The sequence below is a fragment of the Gymnodraco acuticeps genome, unplaced genomic scaffold (genome assembly GCF_902827175.1).
Source record: "Gymnodraco acuticeps unplaced genomic scaffold, fGymAcu1.1, whole genome shotgun sequence".
Taxonomy (NCBI): domain Eukaryota; kingdom Metazoa; phylum Chordata; class Actinopteri; order Perciformes; family Bathydraconidae; genus Gymnodraco; species Gymnodraco acuticeps.
The window spans coordinates 556,696-583,264 of NW_022991001.1; the positions used below are offsets into that span (position 1 = coordinate 556,696).

A 26,569-nucleotide genomic window follows, 5' to 3' on the forward strand; every position below is an offset into this window, starting at 1 on the left:
CATAATACAAAGTTTCATAAGTTATGGTGTTTTTCAATACATTTTGTAGAAAAAGTGTAAAATTGGTGAAAACCTGCAATCACAGCCAATAGAGAAAGGATAAGAGCATCAAATCTTCCATTGAGTAATGTGGCCAAACTAGCTGACCTGGGTACAGAGTGGGAGGAGACAGAGGAGCATCAGAATGGGCTGAGCCTCACCTGCTGTATAACTGTATCTTCAGCAGAGGAGAGCACAGAGAGGCCACAGTGCTCAGGTCAGAGAAGGATGTGGATGTAAGACTGAACAAAAGTGACCTGAGAGGGAAGGAGGAGACACATGAGAGGAGTGAAAGACTGAGGTTGACCATAGCACCTGTGTCTATAGTCTAAATAACCTTTTCAGTAAGTGTTTTTGCAACTTCCCCCAAACATGGGAGCTACATGGCGATTTGCTCTTCTTCTCTGCATTGTCCTGATGTTGTCCAGAAGCCTCGCCAATGAAGTCACAGGATTCAATGCTGGGACCACCTCGAGCCCCGGGCACCAGACGGACTCCGGTCATGGGACTGGAGAAGAGGACAGTAGTCATGGAGAGAGTGGACACGAAGGAGAGCCCATCACTACTCTACCCATCGTGAGCTGGAAGTGGCACCATGTCTCCACTCCGTACATCGTGGTCCTGTGGGTCCTGGTCAGCTGGCTCTGCAAAATCGGTCAGTCCCAGCAAATATTGTCCATGGAGGGGTTCGAACCACAAACTGTTATTAGCATATTTAGTGTGGTTGTGATTTAATTCGAGTGATATTGGATGATAGATTAGTCTGTCAGTGGAGAATGAACATTTTCAAGGTTAGGGTGGTTGATGGTAGCTGTGGGAGAAATACTTCTTTCAAGGAGATCCTTAAATTAAAGGGACAGTTCCAACTTAAATTAAAAATAAATGTTAATATGTACTCTAACCTGAGTATTTCTCACTTGCTTTATGTGAGTTGCCGATTGTTTGAGATCTGGCCGGAGAGATGTTTGCCTTCTTTCAAATATAATAGAACTATATAGCATTCGGCCAGTTGGGCTCAAAGCAAGCAGGTCTCACATCACAACCTGGTTACTCAAGATAAATCATTGACCTCATTGTGATCACTTTCATAGGAACTTCTTTTCTTCCACCAAACTACGCCCGCCCACTGTGTATTTATTCAATATTACCATTTTAAAATGGATACAATTATATATAAATCAATATTTTGGTTTCAAAGAAAACCCTCTTGCATTTTGGCTGAGGTGTTTCAAATTAAAATGCTTTGAAGAGACATGGACGAAATCCATTTCTGAAATAATGAATTGGACGAGAAAAAGCTTGACCTCTATTAAACTTCTCAGCAGGTGAAGCCAAAGTACTTGTGTGTCTAGAACACTGTCATTAGCATTTCATGTGTTCACAACAGAGGCAAATGGGTTGTTGCAGTGTGGACAATGTAAATGCCGTTATGTTGACTTGTGTGTTTGTGTACACCTTCACTGACATAAATATGGGACTGTGGTCGTCTGTAAAAGTTGCAGGAAATGAATGGTGTTGATAACCAAACAATGATATCTGACACTGTCTTCTTTTTTAGTTCGCAAGTAGTTACAGTCGTTAAGTCTGTGTTGGAAGATTCTGTGTTGCAGCACCTCTTTTCACCCTCTGTCTGAAATCAGAGCCCAGCCTGCTCTGATTGGTTAGCTGGCCGGCTCTGTTGTGATTGGTCAACCGCTTAGAGATGTCCCGCCTCACGTATGTGTTAGAGCGCTAGCTAATAGAGTGTTACACAGTGTGGGAGACTATTTACATGCACACAAACCTATATAACACAGTACAGGAAAGGAAAAAAAACAAAAGAATAATAGGGCTATTTTCTCAAAACTTTAATTATGTTTAGAACTTTGACATGCACATTTGGTTTTAAGCGTGCTGTGAATTTCCAGAAGAGCATAGTTGTTGATGTTTGAGGAACTTTTTTTGAAAGGCACTTTAAAAAGAAAGAGAAACTTTCATAAAGTACATTTGTGTAAACTCAAACAATATGTGCACAGTATAAATGTTGACTTTATACTTACTCACACAAGGGCACACAATGGAATCAGCTTTCTTCAGATCTTATTTCCTCTTTCCAGAGTCACAATGTTGGCTTTCTTTCATCCTCCGCATTGCTCTGTACTCATCCAAGAACAATGGACACTAAACGCAGGTTTGTTTATCTGTTATAGATTGGAAGTTTCCTCCTTACTTTCACTATCTGCTCTGATCTCATTTGACTCATTATACAACATCATTAAATCCTCTTTCTAAAACATTTTTGCTTTAACTTAAAAATAATTACACATTTGACATTCCTTAAATGGAATAGCATCACACTAAATCACACATACACTTAAGCTTTTGCTTTGTCCCAAATAACACATTTTCATAACAGCCCAACAAACAATAGCACAATGATCCTTTACTCTAGCTTTACGTACAGATTACAAATGTTGATCCCTTTTGTGCTCAGTGAATTTCTAGTTGAAGTGTTGAGAAAACTATTCTCCTTTTTAAATCTAAATGAACACTTTAAAAAACCTCTTCAGATGGAAAAGGCACAATGCTGAAAACAGGGCAGTTTGTTTTACTAACTTGTGAAAATATATATTATATTTCTCAAATATTTCCATATGAGAAACTTGAGATGTTTTCAGATAAACTCATTCACACCTGTTTCTGTGTGAGAGCTTATATCAAATCATCAAACCAGTCCATCTAACCAATGAGACTATTGTCCTTTGTCCTCAAACAGGATGGGACACCTGGCCTAAAAAAACATCCAGTAAAGTAATAAATGCTTGGGAATTCTGGGAATTAGCACAGTATGTACTTGTACTGTATGTAGTAGTTTTAGTAAACTAATATACCTTGACTTTGGAGAGGGTCATTGGAATTTATAGGAAAATGCTGTTGGTATTCTATAGGTTTCTTATAGTCTGCTCTAATCTCATGAAAAGATGAAAACCAACAATGTCCATCTCTTCATACTTTACACCTTCCTCCCCCGTGTGTGTTTCTCAGCACCAAGCCCACTGAGTTCTGCTGAAGACATAGATCTTTAATAATTTCTCTCTAATAGTTACATTGGATATGTAGCAGTAGACAAAAGTTCCTCCTTTAATATTTTATTATGAAGTGGTGCACAATAGCACAATGTAATGACCACCAGTGTTAACATTGGTTCCCTATGTGCCGCCACATTACTCACCCAGTAGAGCTGGTAACCCATGTGGGGCTCACTCCACACCGTGGGGGCCAGTGTTTTGATTCCATTCTGGGGACCATTTGTGTGTTTCCCCCCTCTAGTGGCTTAAAAAATATAATAAATAAATATTGGTTACCTATTTATATATTACGCCTTGCTTTCTCTTTGCAATTCTCCCTTCTGCCAGGTAGGAATTGCCAGTAAAAGATATTATGGATAGTTATTTTGTATTCCCTGTTACCTTTTACCGTTGCCGAAGAGTATTAATGCAAATGCAGTTGAAATAAAAATAAGGAGGAAAAAAACAAATTGAGTTTGCCCTTCGTTGTGGTTTGTGCAGTGGTGAACCGTCAGGGCCTTCAAGGTATTCAGTGAATACCCTGGAACACTCAGATAAAACAAACAAAAAATCGATTTAATTATATAAATCAAATGTAATAAAATGTATATAAAATGAATAAATGAGAATCGTATCTGCGTTGTTGATCTGTAATATTACAGTGTTACGTTGATTTGTTTGTCCTTCTCGGACCATGCACTACGCATTGCAGTGGTTTTGTGTTAGAAAAGAAAGCAACCAATCAGATCTTGTTCTGGGTCTCTGGGTAGAATATCCTTCAACCAAGTTATTCTATATCCTTGATAGAAGTGGCGAACCGTGTCTATCACAACTGGACCTTCTGTAGACACACACACCCCCCGCCGGAAAAAAAAAATGCAGCCAATCAGCGTCGTCAGATCTGATGGTCCAAGGTGTGTGTGTCTAGAGAAGGTCCAGTTGTGATAGACACGGTTCGCCACTGGGTTTGGGGAAGTTAAAAAGGTCATCTGTTTCCACCTTAAACAGCTGGGTACAAGTAATGTGCGGGGTCAACCCACATCTGGCTGCTCCTGCTGTTTCAGGTGAGCTTAAGTCTTGGATAGAAATCGATAGAATCGTAGCTCCATTAAATCATAGACTCTCACGTCAAGAACTGGGAGTCTTTAACCAGGATTGAGTAACATCAGCGTCAATCATTGCTTGAGATGAAGCCCATGGAAATGTTACTAAACACAAACACACACACAGACAGGTGTTGGCTTAACATCAAATGACCTCTGCTCCATGACTAACTCCCTCAATGCCAGTGAGACACACACATGACAAACTTGAGTTTATCTGAGACCGGAAAGACCAAACAGAGTAATGACTAAATGTTCCAAACGTGACTGAATAACCAGAAACCTTTCTTGGACATCCGTTACTCATCCCTTAACCTTCCAGCCTAAACACACACACACACACACACACACACACACACACACACACACACACACACACACACACACACACACACACACACACACACACACACACACACACACACACACACACACACACACACACACACCACACACACACACACACACACACACACACACACACAACCTTGGTCATAGAGGCTTCTGCACTCTTCTGAACTGCCTGCACACTGCTGACCACAGACTGTGGAAGGACACAAAGTCACAGTCTGAGATAGAAGGATAGAGCACTAGAGTAGTGAAAAGATAATAACTGATAGTAAACTAGAGTGAGTGAGACAGAGGAAGCAGAAAAAAAGGAGGAATCAGAGGTGTGACACACTTCAGTCTGGCCTTGGGACAGACAGTTCCCCTCCCTGACATCAGAGATAAAGGACTCATTTGTTTTGGTTCTCTGTTTTTTTATTAAATTGGTCAAATGCAACGCTGTGGATATGTACACCTCTGGCTGCTGGGGCCAGTGTTGCTCATCTTCCTCATCTCAGGAGTCACAAAGGTGAAGGGGGACGTGGCGCATCAAGAACCCCATCCAAAGCCGCCATCTGAGTTCAAATCAAATCAGACTGAACACGGCCATGGATCCAGCGTCATCACAGGAATTCCCGTCGTGACTTTTAAATGGCACCATGTGGAGACTCCTTATGTTATTGCGTTATGGATATTGGTGGCTGGTGTGGGTAAATTGGGTATGTAAGAAACAGTTGAAATGTGCTAGAAAGTGTTTTTTTATGCAGGCTGGTAAATATGGACTACAAGTAACCGATTTCCAGCTTTGTAAGAAATCTTCTTCTCCTTTACTTTAGTAAAAGTAGTAATACCACATTGTAGAAATACTCTGTTAAGTAAAGGTTTTCTTCATATAGAGTGGATGACATTGCCTTAAATGTTCCTCTATACCACTGAGCTGGACTGTAATACATTTATTTTAAACTTTATTGACTTTCACTTCAACATTGTACTTAAGTACAGTATTTGAGTACATGTACTAAATGACATTCCACCACTGCCAGTTCCTGATATTTTCTCATCTCACAAACATAACAATGAAATAGAAAGCAAAGCTTCAAACTTAATATCATACATAGTTTAAATGTTGCAGTTTGACAGATTCCTTTGAAACAAGATGATGTTGAGCTATTTTTAACCAGCATAATGTCAAATAACTACAATGTTCCTTTTGTAACATACTGTACCCTGTAATACTCGGTTCTTCTGCATGTTAGCCTAAGTTTTAATTATTTGTATCATCTCGTCATGGAATTTTGTTTTGTAACTTTCTATATAAGGAGCAAATATGTTTTTGCCTTTAAGTGCCATAAAAATGTTTTAACTTAACGGTTTCTTTATGACAAATTCCTGACATGATATGTCAGGTATCAATCAAAGCTATTTGTATTCACAGTAACACTTAGCATAATAAGGGCTATATGTGAATGCGTGTGAGTGGATTAACAAAACCAAAACGTCTAACTTTAGTTTTATTTCATGTTCATTTAGAACGCCATTGTTAATAATTAAAATATGATTGAGAAATTGTTTATTAGGATCTTTAACAATGAGAAAGGATGTCTTGGGTAAGTGTATTTTTTGTAATTGCAGCATGATATGTCTCTAATATTGTAACGAACAGTGTCCCTTCCTGCAGAGTGAACATGAGTGTGTGTTATCAAAGCAGCAGGTTGTTCCTGAGAACACAAGAGTTCTGTTTTTACTGCAATAGAAATTCCACAGATTGCCAGGAAGAGTGTTACACCTTTTATAACCACCTCATTGTATACTATTTGCTCTTATTGAACACCACAAACTGTATCTAAGCTGTATCATGTTTACACAGATCTCACTTGCTCTGTAGGCTCAAGCACAAATACAAACACTGCATCATGTTAGACCTTCATCCAAATGTTCCATAACTTCAAATACTTTTGAATGGAACATATTGGCACAACAAAACCGGAGCTCTGTGGACTGGAAGCAGAAATCGTTTTGAAATGGGTCTCCTTTTATGCTTCAGTTAGTTTGATTATTAAATAAGCTTTAGTGACACTTTGACAGACCATTAAGTTTACCTTAAGCAAAAGTCTGTGTTTAGTTACTTAGAGGGATTAAGAAACCTTCATACGCGCCACCATGATGGTTAATCATATGCCCAGAACTAAAAGTGGACCCTTCTCAGTCGAGTGCAACAGTTGATCATTTGCAAATATTGAAACCTCACAAACCGTTGTGTTTTTATGGTGTATTTATGATGCAATGAAAGAACCGAGAATCAATTCTATTCATTTTTCTTGTCAATAATTCATGTCTTCTCTTTCCTTCTTTTCTCTTTTCTTCTCTTCTCTCAGTGATTGAGTCCAACCACCATGTGACCAACATCATCCCTGAGAGCGCCCTGCTCATCTGCTTCGGCTTCGTCCTGGGGGGGATTATTTGGGGTGCAGACGGGGTGCAGACCTTCACGCTGACCCCGAACGTGTTCTTCTTCTACCTGCTGCCTCAAATCATCCTGGACGCAGGCTACTCCATGCCCAACAAGCTGTTCTTCAGCAACATGGGGGCCATCCTGATCTACGCCGTCATCGGGACCTGCTGGAACGCTGCCAGCTTGGGGCTGTCGCTGTGGGGGTGTCACATGGGAGGAGCCATGGGTAAGAGACACTCCAGCTGTTAACATGTAGGGGCCTCAAATGCTTTAAGTCACACTGAGTTTCATTTTAAGTGGGGTGGAAGATAGGAAGTGGTTATTGATAGTGACACAATAAGCTAAAGAGGCAAGAGTTGTCCTCTGGGGAGGGGCGGGGGAACAGAGGGGGATACATGATGCAAAGATACTGTACGAGGGGAAATGGATAGATGCATGCTGGTGTTATGAAAACAACAGGAAGTTAGCAATTAGCAATTCAATGACCATACATCTGCTTCCAAGTTTTGGACTCCAGAACTTACTGGAGGATCATCACATTTTCAACTTGGATCAAGTATCATAGTATAGATATGAATAATTAGGTGTGCTACTTGCTAATTAGGGACAGGAGGGTAGTTAGGAAAGATTACAAGAGGAAAGGGAAAACACTAAACAGAAAACACCAAGCATGTGCCACGAAGAAAGAACAGTGACACAAATAATCTGAAATAGTGTTGTAATAGTTAGTAACACACCTTGTGAACCACATTTAATTGCAATCCATCAAATAGTTATTGAGATGTTACAATCTGGATGAAAACTGTGGACTGTCAGACCTACTGTACTTAGCCATCCATAGAGCCTTGCTGCTTGTATGACTATGAACATTGAATTAATAGAGGGCAGGGATTGATTCAACAAGCCCCGTCATTGGATTTTAAGGCAAAAAACAGTTTGCAGGCATGGATGGAGTCCTGAATGGGCACCTAGGGGCCAAAGAAGCAACATGGATAAAGACATTGGGAAAATAACCACGAAGTCACACAAAACTACAAAAAGATGCATAAGAACTACAAAGACACACTAAAAGATCTCCGTAAATTGTAGGTATCTTGCTCCTATGTAGGACCCAGAGGCCAAGTGTCTCACAGTAGGCCCAGGAATGTAAGGCAAGGCAAGGCAAGTTTATTTATATAGCACTTTTAACACAAGGCAATTCAAAGTGCTTTACAAAAAATGAAAGACATTAAGAAAAGGGCATTTAAAATCAGTCATTTAAAAGAAAAGCTAATAAAATAAACATTAAAAGAAAAAATACATGGATAAAAGTTACAGTACAGTTTAAGATATGAATAGTTCAATTAAAAGCAGCGACAAAAAGAAAAGTCTTTAGTCTGGATTTAAAAGTAGTCAGAGTTGCAGCGGACCTGCAGGTTTCTGGGAGTTTGTTCCAGATATTTGGAGCATAATAACTGAACGCTGCTTTACCGTGTTTAGTTCTGACTCTGGGGACAGAAAGCTGATCAGTCCCTGAAGACCTGAGAGATCTGGATGGTTCATAATTTAGCAGGAGGTCAGTAATGTATTTTGGGCCTAAACCATTCAGTGCTTTATAAACCAGTAGCAATATTTTTGAAATCTATTCTTTGACACACAGGAAGCCAGTGTAAAGACTTCAGAACAGGAGTGATGTGATCCACTTTCTTAGTGTTAGTGAGGACTCGAGCAGCGGCGTTCTGAATCAGCTGCAGCTTTCTAATAGATTTGTTAGTGAGACCTGTGAAGACACCATTGCAGTAGTCGAGTCTACTGAAGATAAAAGCATGGACAAGTTTTTCCAAATCCTGCTGTGACATTAGTCTTTTAATCCTAGATATATTCTTTAGGTGATAGTAGGCTGATTTAGTAACTGTTTTAATAGGACAGTTGAAACTCAGGTCAGAGTCCATGACTACACCTAGATTTCTGGCTTTATCTGTTGTTTTGAACATTGCACACTGAAGCTCAGCGCTAACTTTTATACGTTCTGACTTGGCTCCAAAAACCATTACCTCAGTTTTATCTTTGTTTAATTGGAGAAAATTCTGACACATCCAGTCATTGATTTGTTCAATGCACTTACTCAGTGTTTGAATTGGAGCATAGTCTCCTGGTGAAATTGTTATGTACATTTGTGTGTCATCTGCATAGCTATGGTAACTTATTTTGTTGTTTTTCATTATCTGAGCCAGTGGTAGCATGTAGATGTTAAAGAGAAGAGGCCCCAAGATGGAGCCTTGAGGAACCCCACATGTCATATTTGTCAACTCAGATGTGTATTTACCTATAGAAACAAAGTTGTTTCTGTCCTTTAAGTAGGATTCAAACCAATTTAGAACTGTTTCCGAAAGTCCCACCCAGTTTTCCAGTCGGTCTAGTAATATGTTGTGGTCAACAGTGTCAAACGCAGCACTGAGATCTAATAATACTAACACTGAAGTTCTGCCACTGTCTGTGTTTAAGTGGATGTCATTAAAGACCTTTACAAGAGCAGTCTCAGTGCTGTGGTTTGGACGAAAGCCTGACTGGAACACATCGAAACAGTTATTTAAATGCAAGAAATTACTCAACTGTTGAAAAAACAACTTTTTCAATGATTTTACCTAGAAATGGGAGGTTTGATATGGGCCTGTAATTGTTCATTACTGAAGCATCTAGATTATTCTTTTTTAAGAGCGGTTTAATGACTGCAGTTTTCAGGGCCTGTAGAAAAATACCTGAGTGAAGAGATTTGTTTACTATATGAAGTAGATCTGAGGCCATGCAAGGCAAAACATCTTTGAAAAATCCTGTTGGAATAATATCAAGGCAGCAAGAGGAGGATTTCAGAAGTTGTATAATGTCCTCTAGGTTTTTATCATTAATCTGATGGAATTGTGTCATGGTGTTTGAATTGATGTTAGGTGGACATAGGGACAACACATTTGCTGTTCCTGATGCAGAGGCACTGACTGCTTGTCTGATTTTCTGAATTTTGTCAGTGAAAAAGGCAAAATCATTGCACGCCCTGGTGGATAGAAATTCAGAGGCTACTGACACTGGGGGGTTAGTTAGTCTGTCGACGGTAGCAAACAAGGCACGTGCGCTGTTTTTGTTTTTGGTAATGATGTCAGAGAAGAACGATTGTCGTGCGTTTTTCAATTCCAAATTATAAAGGCCAAGTCTCTCTTTATAAATGTCAAAGTGAACCTGGAGATTTGTTTTTCGCCACCTGCGTTCAGCTTTTCGACATTCTCTTTTTTCTGCTCTCACGGTCATGGCCTTTCTCCATGGAGATATTTTCTTGCCAGACACTTCCTTTACCTTAGTTGGAGCAATGGCATCTATAACATTTTTAATTTTTGAATTAAAATGATCTACTAGCTCATTTACTGAGATGTTAGCAGGGGCAAGTGTGGTAGAAAAATTCTGAGTAAACATTTCCCTAGTATTTTCAGTTAAATATCGCTTTGTGGTTACCTCTTTTTGAACATTTTTGTGAACAGAAATAGAGCTCTCAAAGAAAACACAGGAATGGTCAGACAGTGCAACATCAGTCACCACAACCTTAGAGATATTCAGACCCTTTGAGATAATTAAGTCCAGAGTGTGCCCCTTATTGTGCGTGGGCTCCGTCACATGCTGAGTCAGTCCATAGCTATCAAGAACACAAAACAGTTCTTTAGCCCCTCTGTCCTGGGGGTTGTCAACATGGATGTTAAAATCACCAACAATGACTAGACGGTCAAAGTCAATACACACTATAGACAGCAGTTCAGTAAAGTCATCAAAAAAGCTTGCACAGTATTTGGGTGGTCTATAGATATTTAGGAACAGAGCTCGAGAGGAGCATTTCAGCTGAAGGGCCACATATTCAAAAGAATCAAAGTTTCCATACGATGTCTTCCTGCATTGAAGGGAATCATTGAACAGAATAGCAACTCCACCCCCTTTCTTATGCATTCTTTCCTGACTCATAAAACTAAAGTTGGGAGGGGTTGATTCGATAAGTACAGCTGCACTGTTATTTTGTTCAATCCAAGTTTCTGTTAAAAACATAAAATCGAGATTGTGCTCAGTGATAAAATCATTGATTAAAAATGTTTTTCCTGCCAAAGACCTGACATTTAATAAAGCTTGTTTAAGTTTGTTAAACACACTATCAGTCATGTTTTTTGTAACAAGCTGTGGCTGACATGGAATCACTGCTAAATTAGATAAACTCACACAAACGTTTGAGCGCTTCCTGTTTCTAAGATGATTCACCGCTCTTAATCTATTACCTATCAACACAGATATCGGCAATATTGTAGGGCAATTAAAGAACCTGATTTCTTACATATAAAGCCACATGTGGTGTATCTCTGTGCTGCAGGCGACCTGGACATCGGCCTGCTGCAGTACCTTCTCTTCGGCAGTCTGATCGCGGCCGTGGACCCCGTGGCCGTAATCGCCGTGTTCGAGCAGGTCCACGTCAACGAGGTGCTCTTCATCTTGGTGTTCGGAGAGTCGCTGCTCAACGACGGCGTGACCGTGGTTCGTATGCTATACGCTTTAGTTTTGTATTGTTTCTTGTGAGTTGTTGAGGTTGTGAGTTTGCTGAGACATTCATCATTGGAAAGTACACTTCTCAGATTTGAATGCAAACAGTGTGCACTTCAGAGTGAGGACCTTTACCCTGACTGAGGTCTTGTCACCTCGCCTGAATCACTCTGCTCTTTAAGGAGGTTGATCTAATAGGACATTTTGCTTGTATGCGTTATAAATCATTAAGTTCCTTTCTATACATTGCTTAAACTACAATTAGAACTGAAAAAGAATAACATAGTGTTACTTTAAACTTAACACACCTTACTGTCAATAATCCGAACCAAAATACGAGGAAATACCAGCAAACTACTGTTTTTTCCCCCAGTTCTTCAAAGATTAAATTATATTATATGGACATTATTACTCAGGAGTGTAAACACACCTTTATTTGAAGAAAATACGGAACACAATCTGTGAATTGGGAGGGACAATATCATCTCATTTCAAAACACTATTATTTCTTAACTTTTAAAACAAGGAGTCTGGTAAATGTATCTGCATAGAATAATATCACACAAGTACAATAAGAAGGGCTCAAATCACAGAAAACAAGGAAACCATGTGTACAGCAATTCAAAGACAGACCATTATAAACAAATTGCATATAAATAAGAGGAATAAATAAGGACAAGTAAAAGCATTTCAAATGAATAGACGTGGATCAGTCCGGTAATTATTCTATCATTGATTTTCCTCATTTCCTTCTTCTTCTCCTAGGTGCTCTTTAATGTCTTTGATGCGTTTGTGTCGCTGGGAGGACCACAAATTGATGCAGTGGAGATCATTAAAGGAATAAGTAAGGAGTGACATTTACTTACCGTTTAGTATGGAATAATGTATGTGGGTGTGTGGTGTGTAGATGGTCCTAAAAAATGTAATTAAATGTATTTAATTGATCTAAAAATGAGGCCTTAATTGATATTAACTTAAATTCTAAGATTGAATTGTTTATTTCTGACATTCATTCATTCATCTGACAAATCATTTACAAAATGCCTCTCACATTAATGTCACACAGATTAGTTTAGCCAACACATTTTCTGCTATGTCCAATTCTTTTTACCATTTGAAGTAGATTTTTTGGACCAACAAAGTCATGATTTACATTAAGTGTGTAAACAAAGAGAGTCACACACAGCTGATCACCTGAGAGCTGCCGAGTTTCATAAAGACTATTTCAAAAAACAATGGTCTGATTTTATCATTGCACAACAATGAACTCAATGGTTATAGGTTATATATAGTAATATTAAACAGTAATAATACAGTAAACTATTAACACTGTACATATTCTTGTTTGCCCGTGGTGAGATGACGAGGCTCCATTAAAAATAAACCTATTGTTAGTGAATTACTGAGTTTCGGCACGTTAATAACGTTTTAGTGAAGTTGACTACAGCAAATTCATATTTGTTAGTGCTTTCATGTCAATTTGGCGAACATATGATACATTAAATGATCGTGAGGATCAGGGCCGGCCCTAGACTTTTGGGGGCCCTAAGCGAGCTTTGGCTTGGGGCCCCCCTCACTCTAGCGCGTTCTCACTACACACAACACGGAACCAACTTTTGTCTTATGATGTTAGCATAAGCACACATATTGTATAAATAAGCATGTAAACACCGTGGACCTAATACTCCCCCGGGAAGATTTTTTTTTAAATATTGAAGTTAAAAGCATCAATCTGGTGCACTTTGAGAGCAAAATTAAGAGATCTATGCATACATCTCTCAACACCCATATGAAACATTATTTTTATTTATTTTTGCTAGGGGGCCCCTAGTGGCTGTGGGGCCCTAAGCGGCCGCTTATGTCGCTTAATGGGTCGGGTCGGCTCTGGTGAGGATGTTTGTTTAAGCCGGGCTGCATTTCCTGATGAAAAAACAAACCGATTGTTTTTGTAGTTTGTAGTTGTAGTGGTGTGGATTAAACAACATTATTTTGTTAAATACAAACATGGGGATGTTTTGTAAATGATTACATGCAGAGCCGGCCCGACCCATTAAGCGACATAAGCGGCCGCTTAAGGCCCCACAGCCACTAGGGGCCCCCTAGCAAAAATAAATAAAAATAATAATAATAATAATCTCAGCACACTGTCGCCGTGATAATTATGTTTAATTAATTTTGTTAATATGCCTAGATTGCCTACTCTCAAAGTCATGTATTATATTATAGAGTCAATAATATAATACATTAACTGTGCTTTACCTGAACCTCATCATGACAATAGAGAGGACGGCAGGATTGTAATTTCCCGTGTTCAGTGAATGCAACAGAGGCAAGACACCAGACCAACCAGAGAGTTGCATGGAAATAAACATCTGTCTCATTGGCTGACTAGCTGTGACAATGTTTAAACTGTCAGTCAGACTCAGAGTTTTTGAAGATGGACATAAGAAAACAATTTCTTAAAAAAGACGACAATTCTCAAGTGGTGGTTCACACAACAACCCCAGAGCCACCACTTGAGCCAGGTAAACAAGGTATGTAAATGTCAGTAAACTTCCAAGTTATGCGAACATATAAGCAAAGCATAAATTACAGCTACGTTGACGTTACTTTGAATCGCGGGGTTAAGCTAAACCGTTAGCAAGTAGCTATAGCTAGCCAGATATATTAAATAAACAATTTGTCATACAATCTAAATTTAATGTTTTTTAGCGTTACCTGGTGATTTCAAAGAAAGCTCTCTCGGAAATGTTGACTTACTGTTCGACATGAAGCTAGAAGCTACCTTACAGTACACAGTTGATCCTGAGTCCTGTCAGTTAAAGTGTTTCATCGTTAGTTTAGCTAAGCATCAACCTAGCACTGAAATAAATGGATGTTATGTGACAGTATTTCTGAGAAAAGGCAGCTGAAATGGTGGCATAGTTGCCACTACTTTACGTGTCGACAGCATGTTTGAACGTATTTCAGGGTTGCCAACTTTGGGTACCTGGCTGGAGTGAGATTTTGATATCATGGGTTTAATCAGTGGCGGCCGGCCCATAGGGGCGCTAGGGGCGCCGCCCCACCTCTTCCCACATTCCAAAAAAATAATTAAAAAATATATTAAATTAAAAAATATATATTTAAAAAATATATATATTTTATATTTTTATTTTTAATGAACAAGGTAAATATCATACAATTGGTATCAGTAAAATGTATAATCTACAATAAAATCTCGTTTAAAATTGTGTTACGATGTCTAAAGTAACCGATAAGTCACATGTTTCCTGCCTGGCCTTGCCCATGGCATTAGTTTATCATTACCGGGCGGAGCCCCCGAGACAAACAGCATCAACCAGCACGTTGCAAAAGTCTCAATAGTAAACTGTGCCGCCGAAACATAATTTCAGCCAATCAGCGCCATCAAATATTTTGGTCACGAGGGCGCTCACGTTGGCGCCCACGTTGCTTATGTGACGTGAGTTGTTTTTTAGACTCGTGAGTGACCAAGGTGATGCAGTATTTGGATGAGAATGGTGTGCAGGTGGAGTCGCCGGACCTCGGTCCGCACCCAATTCCGTGCAAGAGCTACTCTCCAATCCTTTCCAAAGGAGAAGTTTGGGAGATAAATTGATACTTAAAGACCTTGGACCGGACCAACCCGATTTGTATATATCACAGCAAGCTCGTGAAAAAGACAAAACGTATCAACGAGGCTAGCTGGATGCAAACGATGCAAACAGGTAAATACTATCTTTTGTTTCCCATGCTTGCTCTTCAAACAGCCGATACGATCTGTTCAGAAACTAGACAAAAGTTAAACAAGTACAAACCACAGACTGTCTGTGTCATGGAGAATACAGTCGCTGGTTTATTTATGTCTGTATAGGCCGTTGTGGTGAGTGTGGACGTTCGGAGCATATATAACGTTAGTTTAGCCAAGCTCCATTCAGAAAACAAGCATTCTAAAAGGTTTTTCGCCTGCCGTCTGTCTTCAGACTTGTCAAAGCATTAATTTATGGTTTTTACTAACCGGTATCAGTATGTTGTTACGTCGGCATCATTTAGAAACGTGTATTACAATTTAATCACGGTAAAATATGTTCATTTTGTTGTAGTTGTAGCTCCCGAGCCAGCGCGTCTTGTTTGAATGATGCGAGTAAACACAGCTGGCAGCCGCGGTGAAACTCGAGCGACTAGAGCGATGCGATAGGAGCGTTTAGAGCGAAGCGAATATTCGCATCGCGTCCGGTCTGAACGCAGCATTACGGAGCGTCCACACAGCAGCGTGCATTGACGCTTGGAGATGGGCGTGTCTGAAGCTTGGGGATTTTTTGCGAGCAACGCGACCAACAACCAATCACATGAATCTCCCGCCCCCCGACATACAAAGCAATAGCAATGTTAAAACGAAGTAAACTGGATATAAAATCCCCAAACAGGCGAAAACCTACCAGTTTCATCCACTGTCTCTGCCACCTCCCTCCATGCCTCGCTCCTCCGGTTTGTATCCCGGTAGATGAACAGAGACTGATCATTCAGCACCGGGTGATTCACTACCGCTATAATGAATTTTCCCTCCATTTTTTGGAATATGAGGAAATGACCTGCGTAGTCTCTCCCAGCATACACGCGGTTTGATTGGCTAGCGCTTGTACTGGTAGATTTGCATAAACGGGATTTCATTGGCTGACGCCTCCGTCGAGGCGTCAAAAGTTGAACATTGCTCAACTTTTGAAGCGAGCAACGCCAGCAACGCTCCACGTCGCTTCCCAAAATGCAGTTCGGCTAAAAGTGACGTCACCCCATTCAAAGTGAATGGGCAGAAGCGTTGTAAGCTTCAACGCACGCCTCTGTGTGGACGGGCCGTTAAAGCGAGCTCCGCGCTGCATTGGAAACGCGCCATTACATCACCAGAAGTCCTAATTTAAGGGGTCATTTCTCCCAAAAAAAAATGTTTTACTCACTATATCAAAAGCCCCACCAACATTTTTTTCCACCAGCCGCCACTGGGTTTAATTACACATATGCGCACTAAATGACTGCTATCGTGTCAGTAGCGGGACCTTAGCATATATATAGGATATACAAATACACAATATTGGACACAGACCATAAAGGGCACAAAGTTTCATTCACTAATGAAAGTCAAACACATGTTTGTTTCCACTGTTTTATTGTGTGCATACTGCCTGTCGCGATAAGCAATTAATTGACTTATCGTAGGCTACGATAAATAAAAATGAATTCGATAACTTTTCTGACCTCGATAAATTGCCATTTACATGAGGATGTGACTAGCAGTTTGAAAGGATGTACTTGAATTATTGTTATATATTATCATTATGTCAGTGGTCTAAAATGGTCATACAACGGTGCCGACAATATTATCGTTTATCGCAATAATTTCCGGGAAAATGTATCCAACACAATTAATTATCGTGAGAGGCCTATACATGAAACACACACACACAAACAAATCTACAGACTTACTCCAAACTGCATATTATGCCCTGAGTCCCCTGCAGTTTTGCTTGCAGAAAGGACTGCTCCACCCCCAGACAAAATGCCACACCCATATAATTCCCTCATTTTATTGGACACCAGCATGTCAGGTGACATTGTGTATATTTAAAAAAATTAAAATATTTAGAGGGCCAGTGTGAGGTCGAAAAAAGTGGTTGGTTGCCTGAGGGCAACAGTATGCCATAGATAGAGGGTTAACACACTCTCACTCTCATATACTCTTTGACTCTATTTTGGCCTAGTAGAACGTGTAGTAATGCACGAGTCAACACGTTCCATGCTCTCTTGATAAATCTGATGTACAAATTAATCTGTCGATTGAATGTTTCTCATAACTCTGTCATTATGCTGCTTTCAAATCCGTGTCTCAGTGCTATACGATACCAGTCACCTCTGTGGAAACATTGGTATAACTGCCTTTTTTAATTTATATTTGAGTGTTGTATGTCTTTTAATAATGGACCAAGAGTCTCTTTAAATAAAGCTGATGATGATGAATAAGCAGCAGACTTTTACTTTTTTATCATTTCTACTGGATCTTAGTATGTAGTAGTATCATGCGCAATACGGGTCCGGGATTGACCAACCGGCTCCCACTGCTCTGCTGTCTGTTAACGTTGTTAAGAGTGGTGGGGGCGGGGAGGGAGCGGATCTAAAGCTTGAGCAGCTGTCAACTCAACATTGTAAATAACCAACCAAAAACGATCGCCGGTTCATCTTGTTTTTGGCGTGAGAATAGTTTGGGCAGCGTGAGAGCGTGACATTGAGAGTGAAAGCGTGTGTCACACGCCAGATGCGTGAGAGTTGGCAACCCTGCGTATTTGCAGCAATAAATGTGGCTGTTTGGCCACTGACGTTGCCATAACAACACCTGAATTTAAATGTGCAACCTCTTTTTGTGACAGATTTTTGCATGAAATTATAATTCTTCTGAATGATATTCCTATTGACAGCTAGTTTCTATGTGAACATTATGAGATGGACAGCCAGAGAGAATAAATGAAAAACAGTTATGAAATACTATATGACAGTAAAACAAGAATACAGTTTAAAAGGGGAGTGATTTGTAAAATATCCATAAAGAAAAATCTGTTTACAGTTCTCTTTCATATGGGTGTTGAGAGATGTATCCATAGATCTCTTAATTTTGCTCTCAAAGTGCACCAGATTGATGCTTTCAACTTCAATATTTAAAAAAAAATCCCGGGGGAGTATTAGGTCCACTGTGTTTACATGCTTATTTATACAATATGTGTGCTTATGCTAACATCATAAGACAAAAGTTGGTTCCGTGTTGTGTGTAGTGAGAACGCGCTAGAGTGAGGGGGGCCCCCAAGCCAAAGCTCACTTAGGGCCCCCAAAAGTCTAGGGCCGGCCCTGATTACATGTCTCTTATTTAGCACAGAATATGATCCTATCCGTAACTTATGGATCTTAACAAAGATCCGCGGTAGATCTATCAGCTGTTTATTTCACATGAGTTCCAGTGTGGCAGCTTTCTAATCACTGCTCCCCCATGATCCATTGCCGCTGGTTTCATTATAATTTATAGAGGGGGGTATCAAGTCATGCGGGGGGGTTTCCTTTCAGCGAGGATCGAGTCTGTGCTGATCACTGCGGTAGGGACGTCCAAAATTACATCTGTATGTTATATTAAACATTTGGGCAAACGTTTCCCAACCGTATTGATGTTGTTTTTCAATATTGGTTATCGTGAAGTTGGTCGTAAATGTAATGTTGAGTGGCATTAAATAAGTCTTAACACGTTTTAAATCTAACTTTCCTTCCTTGGAACCCTGGCATGAAGACACGTTTGCAGAACATAACTTTTTACACCTCTCTCTCTCTGCAGTTTCCTTCTTCGTGGTGGCGTTTGGAGGTTCTCTCGTTGGCTTTGTGTTCGGCCTGCTGATCTCTTTTCTGACCAGAGGCACCAAAAACATCCAGATCATCGAGCCTGGCTTCGTCTTCGTGTTGGGATACCTCTCCTACCTGACCGCGGAGATGCTGTCCCTGTCGGCCATCCTTTCGTCAGTTTGTTTTATTACTTTTGTGTCCATGTTATTACACCCTCTGGGCGAATGAATCATGGTTCCCACAGGTCCTGAAAGCCCTTATATTTGTGAATTAAAAGGGAAAAATCAAGGCATTGAACCTTTTTGAAAATAGACATAGGCTTAGGTATTTTTTAGTGAAATTATTGAAATGATGCTGGGTAATCGAATTTGAGGAAATTGGGCCCATAAGAACTTATAGGAACCCTGATTTATGGAAGGAGACATTTATCCATAAAACTGTTTATTTATATTAAATGTATTCCTGTGTTTTTGGTCTGTAGGATCGTCTTCTGTGGCATGTGCTGTCAGAAGTACATCAATACGAACATGGACGAGCGGTCCGTCACCACAGTCAGATATGTGATGAAGGTGTTAGCCAACGGATCAGAAACCATCATCTTTGTATTCCTCGGCATCTCGGCCATTGATAAGACAATCTGGGTGTGGAACACGGGCTTCATCCTGCTCACGCTCTTCTTCATCTTCATTTACAGATTCATCGGTGAGATTTGTATATTTTGCTGTCAGCAAACAGTACGATATCTTATATCAGAGGTCACAACCAGTCTGTATGTGTGTGTGCTGCAGGGGTCTTTGTCCTCACCTGGATCCTGAACAGGTACCGACTGGTCCGCGTGGAGTTCATAGATCAGCTGATCATGAGCTACGGTGGCCTGCGAGGCGCTGTCGCATACGGCCTGGCTACGATGCTAGATGAGGCCAAGATAAAGGAGAAGAATCTGATGGTCTGCACTTCTCTAATCGTCGTGTACTTCACTGTAATTCTTCAGGTAACTATTTGAATTTTGTCACCAAGCTAAAGAAATGTATTGGCACCTAGTGTTCTACTTCTCTCTATCTTTTAAAATGTAATAATGGGCACTACAATTTAAATTTGCAGAACAGTTTGCGTTTAGTTGTTCCCTAAGTCAGAACTGATAGATTTTCTCAACATACTTACGGTATACGGTGGCCGACAAGTGCAAACACGCTACAACGGCCCAAAACATTTTCATTAGGACAAACGGCTGCAGTTTCAAGAACGATGCAAATATAAAAACACAAATGTGCCAAAAATCATGCAAATGAAGAAACATCTTCACCAACGGGTATTTAGAAAACAATCATCAACTTGACCAAACATGCGCAGCGTTTACTACGAGCACTGCATATAAAAAAAATCACTCAAACTTAAAATGTACGTTTTATTGGTTTATTTTAACAATGTGATCACATGATTCTTTCGATATTATTGCAGATCTGCTGTAAGCTAGCTAACTTAGCTAACCTATTCATTTCAAATATACTGACAAAACACTTACAAATTAAAGAAAGCAGACAAACTCTGCAACAGTGACAGGTGGCCAACTTTATAATTCCTGAATCCTTGCTATGCATCACTTTGTTTGTGCAGCACTTTTAGTAAATGATGCGCATGTTTCGTCAAGTTGATGAATGTTTTCTAAATGCTGCGCGCGCATGTGTTATCCATTTGGTGAAGATGTTTCTTCATTCGTATATGTTTTGGCGCATTCATGTTTTTTATTTGCATAGTTTTTAAAGGAGCAGCAAGTTTTTCCTAATGGAAGGTTTTTTGGCCGTTGTATCGTGTTTGCACTTGTAGGCCACCGTACTTACTGCATGTAAAACTGATCTTTAACTTCAAAACGTAGTAACTCTGAAGGAGTTTAAAGCAAGGGTGAAATATTTTCAGTCCAGCAGGTCTACAGTATGTGCAAATTAGTTTTTGATCATTTTAAATAAAACTTCTATGTATTTTTGGGTTAATTGTTGAAACTCGATGTTGTTTCCATTTTTTGCCTGGTGTCCCTTTTAAGTTATATATATATATACGATCTCAAAGGGACACCTGATTTAGTAAAGGCTAAATAAATAAAATAAATAAAGTGTTTTTGTAGCTTTCCTCCACAAACACAGCTTCATTTGGCAATCTCTCTTTCTGTTGCAGGGAATAACAATGAAGCCTCTGGTCAACTGGCTTAAAGTAAAGAGGGCTGCAGTGACTGACATCACACTCGTAGAAAAGCTCCAAAACAAGGTAGAGCTCAAAGTTAAACAGCAACGAGAATAATAAGTTACATGGCTGCACTCCAGCTGTTAAAGAATCTCTGCTCCTGTTGTGCAGGTGTTCGATCACATGCTTGTCGCAATAGAAGATATCTCTGGACAAATAGGACATAACTACATGAGGGACAAGTATGTAAAGACATCTGAAAATATGACATTAATAAATTAGATGAACTGTTTACGTGAAGCTTTAATCATTTCCTGTTTCTCTCTGAAGGTGGAATCACTTTGAGGAAAAGTGGATGTCGAGGATTTTGATGAAGCCGTCGGCGAGGAAGAGCCGCGACTACGTCTTCAACGTCTTCCATCAGCTGAACCTCAAGGATGCTATGAGCTACGTGGAGGAGGTGAGGAGCACAATCAGTCTCAAGCCGATTCAAGTGTAATTTGTCCAGGTGGACACATTTTATTGTCATGATCTAATAACCCATGCGACTCCATTTTTTAAAAGTTGCTCTGGAGGACAAAATGTCAAACAACAGCTATACCATTATATTTTTCAATATTTTCAATTTTCACTTAATGTGTTAAATCTTTCAACCAACTAAAGTCTTAATCAAAGCCTCCAAATAATTATACCTTTTCATAATGTTAACCTTTTAAATGCAAGTTTGTTTTCAAAATACCACTGTTGATTTTGAATCATTCTGATTTTTTCCTGCTGGAAACCAGGAAAAAGCAAACATTAGTATGCATGAATGGATTTCAGTGAAGACATCTGTTGTTATCTTTTGTAATCTTGTTGCAGTTCTGACAGCCGCGGCGTTATGGGTGGGCCTACTGGGCCTACTGGTCCTAGGCCCACCCTCTGGCAATGGGCCCACCCATTCATTGATCAAAAATGACTGGGCGAAAATATAGTTTCCAAAATGTTTGATCAAAATTAACAATTAAATAATAAAATAAGAGCAAACATGTGTTTCCCTTTAAAAAATAAATCAAATTAAAAGCAACATTAATTAACGTAATCAGGCCGAACTCATAGTCGAAGCGCGGGAGCAAACACATCGTAGAACGTCTCGCGGCCGCGCGCAGACAAAGGAGGACAGTGGACTGGACAGACACAAAAAATATACCGCGCTCACTAACGATGTCACAAGAATCGATGTTCAGGTTTTTTTTAAAGAGCAAGAACAGACACCGGAACCACCACATTCATCATCCTCACAGCAGGTGCCACTCATCTCAGAGAGATGAGTGTGTTTAATGTTGTGCCCACTTCGCTGCCCACTGGTATGACAAGTACACATTCTTGGAGTATAGCATTAGCAAGGACAGTGTGTTTTGTAAAATGTGCCAGCATTTTAGAGAGAGAGGCGGGGCCGGCGGAGAAGATACATTCAGTCGCCATGGTTACAGGGACTGGAAACACATCGACTATGCTCTCAGTACACACGAATGTCATTCTAGGCATAGCCTATTTTTATTAGATTATTAACAAAAATCGCGAGAAAACATTTGAACAGGCCCAGCCGAAATTACATTGGCCCACCCACAATTGAAATCCTGGCGCTATGGCTGAGTTCTGAGTGTCTGTATTTGTCTTCAGTTCATCATTGACAGACTTTTAATAGGAGCTGAGGTTGAACTTCCCAGGATTTGGGAAAAAATAACCTACAACATTGCAAAAATGTATGCCATATGCATTAACACAGCCGTAATGATTGGAAAATTCTAAATGAAAAAGCCAGAAATGTCCGTAGTAAGGCACAAGGGTAAAAAAAAAACAGACGTAAGCTCTAGTGCTGATCTAAGTTCTCTCCTCTCGATGTTGCAGGGTGAACGTCGAGGCTCTCTGGAGTTTATCCGCAATGAAACTGCCATCATCGACTTCAAGAAGAAGTTTGGTGATGACTTCTCAGATGTCATGCCTGACATCACAGCGGACACGTCAGACGATCACGGTGCAATGTCTCCTATGAGGTGAGCAAATAATTAGCCTGATTCACACATCAATCACATGAGAAGGCAGTCTATAAATACACCAACAAGTTCAACCAGAAAAATAACCTAATTACAAAACTCTTGAATTCCTTTCATTAGTTTTATTCAGTTTAAATACATGTAAATATAGATTATTTATAAGTTGAAAACTAGATTTGGATTGAATATCTCCTTACATAATATCTGCTTAGACACTGCTCCCTGGTGACTAAAAACAGTCACATCATCTTTTCTCACCCTTGGAAACAAACCATACACGTAGGAATGATCTTGCACAGACCATGCAGATCTAAATCTCCACCAGATTTGATGAGAACCATAAATGAGTGCTGTACTTTTGTGTGATAACAACTGACATATTTTATTCCTGCTGTAGAAGAGACCCTGTGCCATCGATAAGCCTGGAAATGCACGAGCAGACCATGAACGGTATGAGGGAGTCAGAGGACATCAACACTCACCACCTGCTGCAGCAGCACCTGTACAAGGGCAGGAAGCAGGTAGACATACTCAGTCTCATTACTATACACTGCATTCATAACAATAAAAGGATACTACAGCAATAAAGTATTGCACTTCCATATTGCTCTATGACTCACAAGAGTACATATTTAGTTTTTAAAGGAAGATTGGTCAAAATGAATGCTTCAGAGGGCAAGATATCCAGATTTTAAGTCACTGCTAGCACCAGGAATGGGGTAGCCTTAATTTCCCATAATGCAACATAATGACATGCCACTTGCCATATAATAACCCACTTTCCTACAAACCCTGCCTGAGTTTGTCATGATCAGTTATTCTTTAAAGTGAGAATGATCAAATTGTCAAGTAAACTGAACTTGTTTTTTTATTTTGTGTAAAATCCCTTCAAAAAAATCGTATTCTCTCTCAATTTCTGGCGTGCAGCACCGCCACAGATACAGCCGGAGTCACTTCAACACCAACAAAGATGAGAATGAGGTGCAGGAGATCTTCCAGAGGACCATGAGGAGCCGTTTGGAGTCCTTTAAGTCCACGAAGATGGGCGTCGCTCCACCAAAGGCGATATCCAAGTACCCAAAGAAAGACCAGCAGCAGAAGGTCATTGCATTACATACATGGGATTTTAGGCAATTGCCAAAAGGGCTAGGTATTGTTGCTGTTATTAATAAAAAAGGACAATATGATTATATTTATTAAAGAATTCCAAAAATGTACACTAAATGCAAATACACCCAGCCCTAACAGTACAAATGTGCGTTTTATTGATGTACGTTTCACATTTTGTAACTTATTTTCAAGTTGTTATTTAAAGATAAACTGATTATTCTACCTCCTGCAGATGCCAAATGGAAAATCAAGGGACAAAAGTAAAACCAACTATTCTGGTGATGAAGGTTTGTTTCTGTTTTCATTATAAAGGAACTTGTTATACGCCCTGGAGCCAAAGCCCAAGTGTTTAATGAAAACCTTCTTTTTGAAAAACTATTTTTAATGTTCTTTCTAGATTTTGAGTTCTCAGAGGGAGACAACGCCTCTGGCTACGAAGCTTCAGGCCATTCATTCCCAATGAGGGTCACCTACAGGGCAGGAGGTCAATAAATCCATTATCTATTCCACTTATCTTTAACCTGTGATGGAAGAACTACTAAGAGTACCAATACAACTTTTTATAAATAAGCTATTACATGTAAAATAAATTCAGTCAAATTCGTATATATACTGCATATATATAAATATTTAAAACAGAGCAAAGAATACTTAGAGTATTGTTTTTCAAGAGAAAATACCCCATTTGAATACAGTATATACGACAATAATAGAATTTGAATGCATCTCCAAGTCTGGAAATATGTTACTGTTGTAAGTTTGGATTAGTTTAAAATACTTGTACAGTTAGGTATTTTAGAGTTGTAAATAGTTGGATAAGAAGGAATTAATAAAGTTACACTGCATGAATGTTTAAAAAAGAAAAAAAAAGTCTTATAAGCTTTGCAATTTTTGTTACATTTTTTAGAAGTTAACCTCTTGTGGGCTTCAAACTGTTGAGGGAAATCCCTCTTTGGTAAAAGTACCATTAACTCCTTTTAAATATATCTCCCCCAAACCCTGTCAGCACTAATCAGTGTCTCTTTCTGGTGCAGCTGGAATAGAGAACCCGGCCTTCATACCGGACCTGGACCCCCTGGCCCCGGTGCAGACCCCCCCCTGGCTGTTGGAGTCGGAGCTGGACAGCAGCAGGGTGGCCCCCTCGCTGCGGGCTCAGGTCCGGCTGCCGCGGGGGCCCAGCGACCTGCGCCGCCTGGCCCCTCCGCGCATCAGCACCCGCTCAGACAACTCCTTCCTGCAGGCCGACGTTCCTCTCACGCCTCCACCCCCAGCCACGCCCCCCCCACCACCATACTATTATGATGGCTCCATGTAGCAGCCTCCAGGAGACTCAGAACCTGACCTCAGACTTTGCACCGTCTACTCTCAAATATTGACTAGGGAATGTTTTATTTTCCGGCCAGATGCTTAATCTCACTCCTGAGTGTTTATACGAAACATTCACAGTCCCACAACCTTTGTGCCCCCCCCCCCCTCAGCCCCTCAGCTCCTCAGCTCCTCCTGTTGCTCTAACTTCACCGTCCACTGAGCAAAGGGAAACTGCCTGTAAAGCACAGACCCCGTATGCACTGTGGTTATTCAGCAGCACTTCGTAAATCAGTCCCTATGGAGTATCTTATCCGTGAATGTGATGTAGAAACCTTTTTTTAAGAATATAGATATTTATAAATTGTGTGTTTATAAAGTGATCATTTCATTAGAGGGAAATTAAGGAAATTCCAGCTCTATCATTTAAAATGTAGTGTTTTTTCCAATTTATCTCAGATCTACGGAAGTCCTAAACGGCCATGGTTCAAAAATTGTATTTCCTTCGTTTTTTCTACAATCATGAATTCATTTCATTGTTCTCTCACAAGTTATTCATGTCATTATCTGGAAATAAAAAAAATAGTTTTATCAAAATAATAGGATCATTTGCAAAAAGATATCGAGATAACAATAACTTTCTCGAGAACGAAAGAAATACGTTTAATGCTACACAACATATCTCGTTATCTGGGGAAAACATTTGTTTTTTGGGGAAATTAACATAAATAACTTTCAAACTTGGGAATACAATTTATTGAATTTGTTATTACAGGAAAACATGGTTTATAAAATGTTTGAAGATGGCTGTTTAGGGCTTCCATACAGAACAGTGCCTGAGGTTGAACTTGAATAACACCATTGTAAAAATGTCACATGTATGATAAAGACATATTATATTTATTCACACATCTGTGCCTAAGCAAACTGACAAATACTGTATATTATATATTCCTCCAGCACAGAAAACTTTTACTGACTACTTTGAATTGAATGCATTTTAACTATAGATTTGAAAAAATTAAAATCAAATATTTGTATAGTCAAATTGTGTATATGTGAAAT

General features: G+C 39.7%; 1 protein-coding gene across 1 annotated transcript; it reads left to right on the forward strand.

The window, feature by feature from the left end:
• The first annotated feature begins 248 nt into the window (after nucleotides 1–248).
• Nucleotides 249–26,552, forward strand: LOC117559332 (sodium/hydrogen exchanger 3-like). Its single transcript, XM_034236054.1, has 16 exons — nucleotides 249–694; nucleotides 6,892–7,194; nucleotides 11,344–11,504; nucleotides 12,276–12,354; nucleotides 18,874–19,051; nucleotides 19,360–19,580; nucleotides 19,667–19,869; nucleotides 21,048–21,137; nucleotides 21,225–21,295; nucleotides 21,384–21,513; nucleotides 22,944–23,089; nucleotides 23,487–23,610; nucleotides 24,017–24,190; nucleotides 24,432–24,486; nucleotides 24,597–24,683; nucleotides 25,234–26,552. The coding sequence occupies exons 1-16, from the start codon at nucleotides 412–414 to the stop codon at nucleotides 25,512–25,514; spliced, it is 2,586 nt and encodes an 861-aa protein (XP_034091945.1). The 5' UTR covers nucleotides 249–411; the 3' UTR covers nucleotides 25,515–26,552.
• The last annotated feature ends 17 nt before the right edge of the window (nucleotides 26,553–26,569 follow it).

Bases quoted from the DNA above. Each gene is read 5' to 3' on its own strand.
- LOC117559332 (XM_034236054.1), top strand. From the start codon at position 412: ATGGGAGCTACATGGCGATTTGCTCTTCTTCTCTGCATTGTCCTGATG. The intron at 11,505-12,275 runs GTTCGTATGCTA...TTCTTCTCCTAG, and splicing joins TCAACGACGGCGTGACCGTG to GTGCTCTTTAATGTCTTTGA. The intron at 19,870-21,047 runs GTAACTATTTGA...TTTCTGTTGCAG, and splicing joins ACTTCACTGTAATTCTTCAG to GGAATAACAATGAAGCCTCT.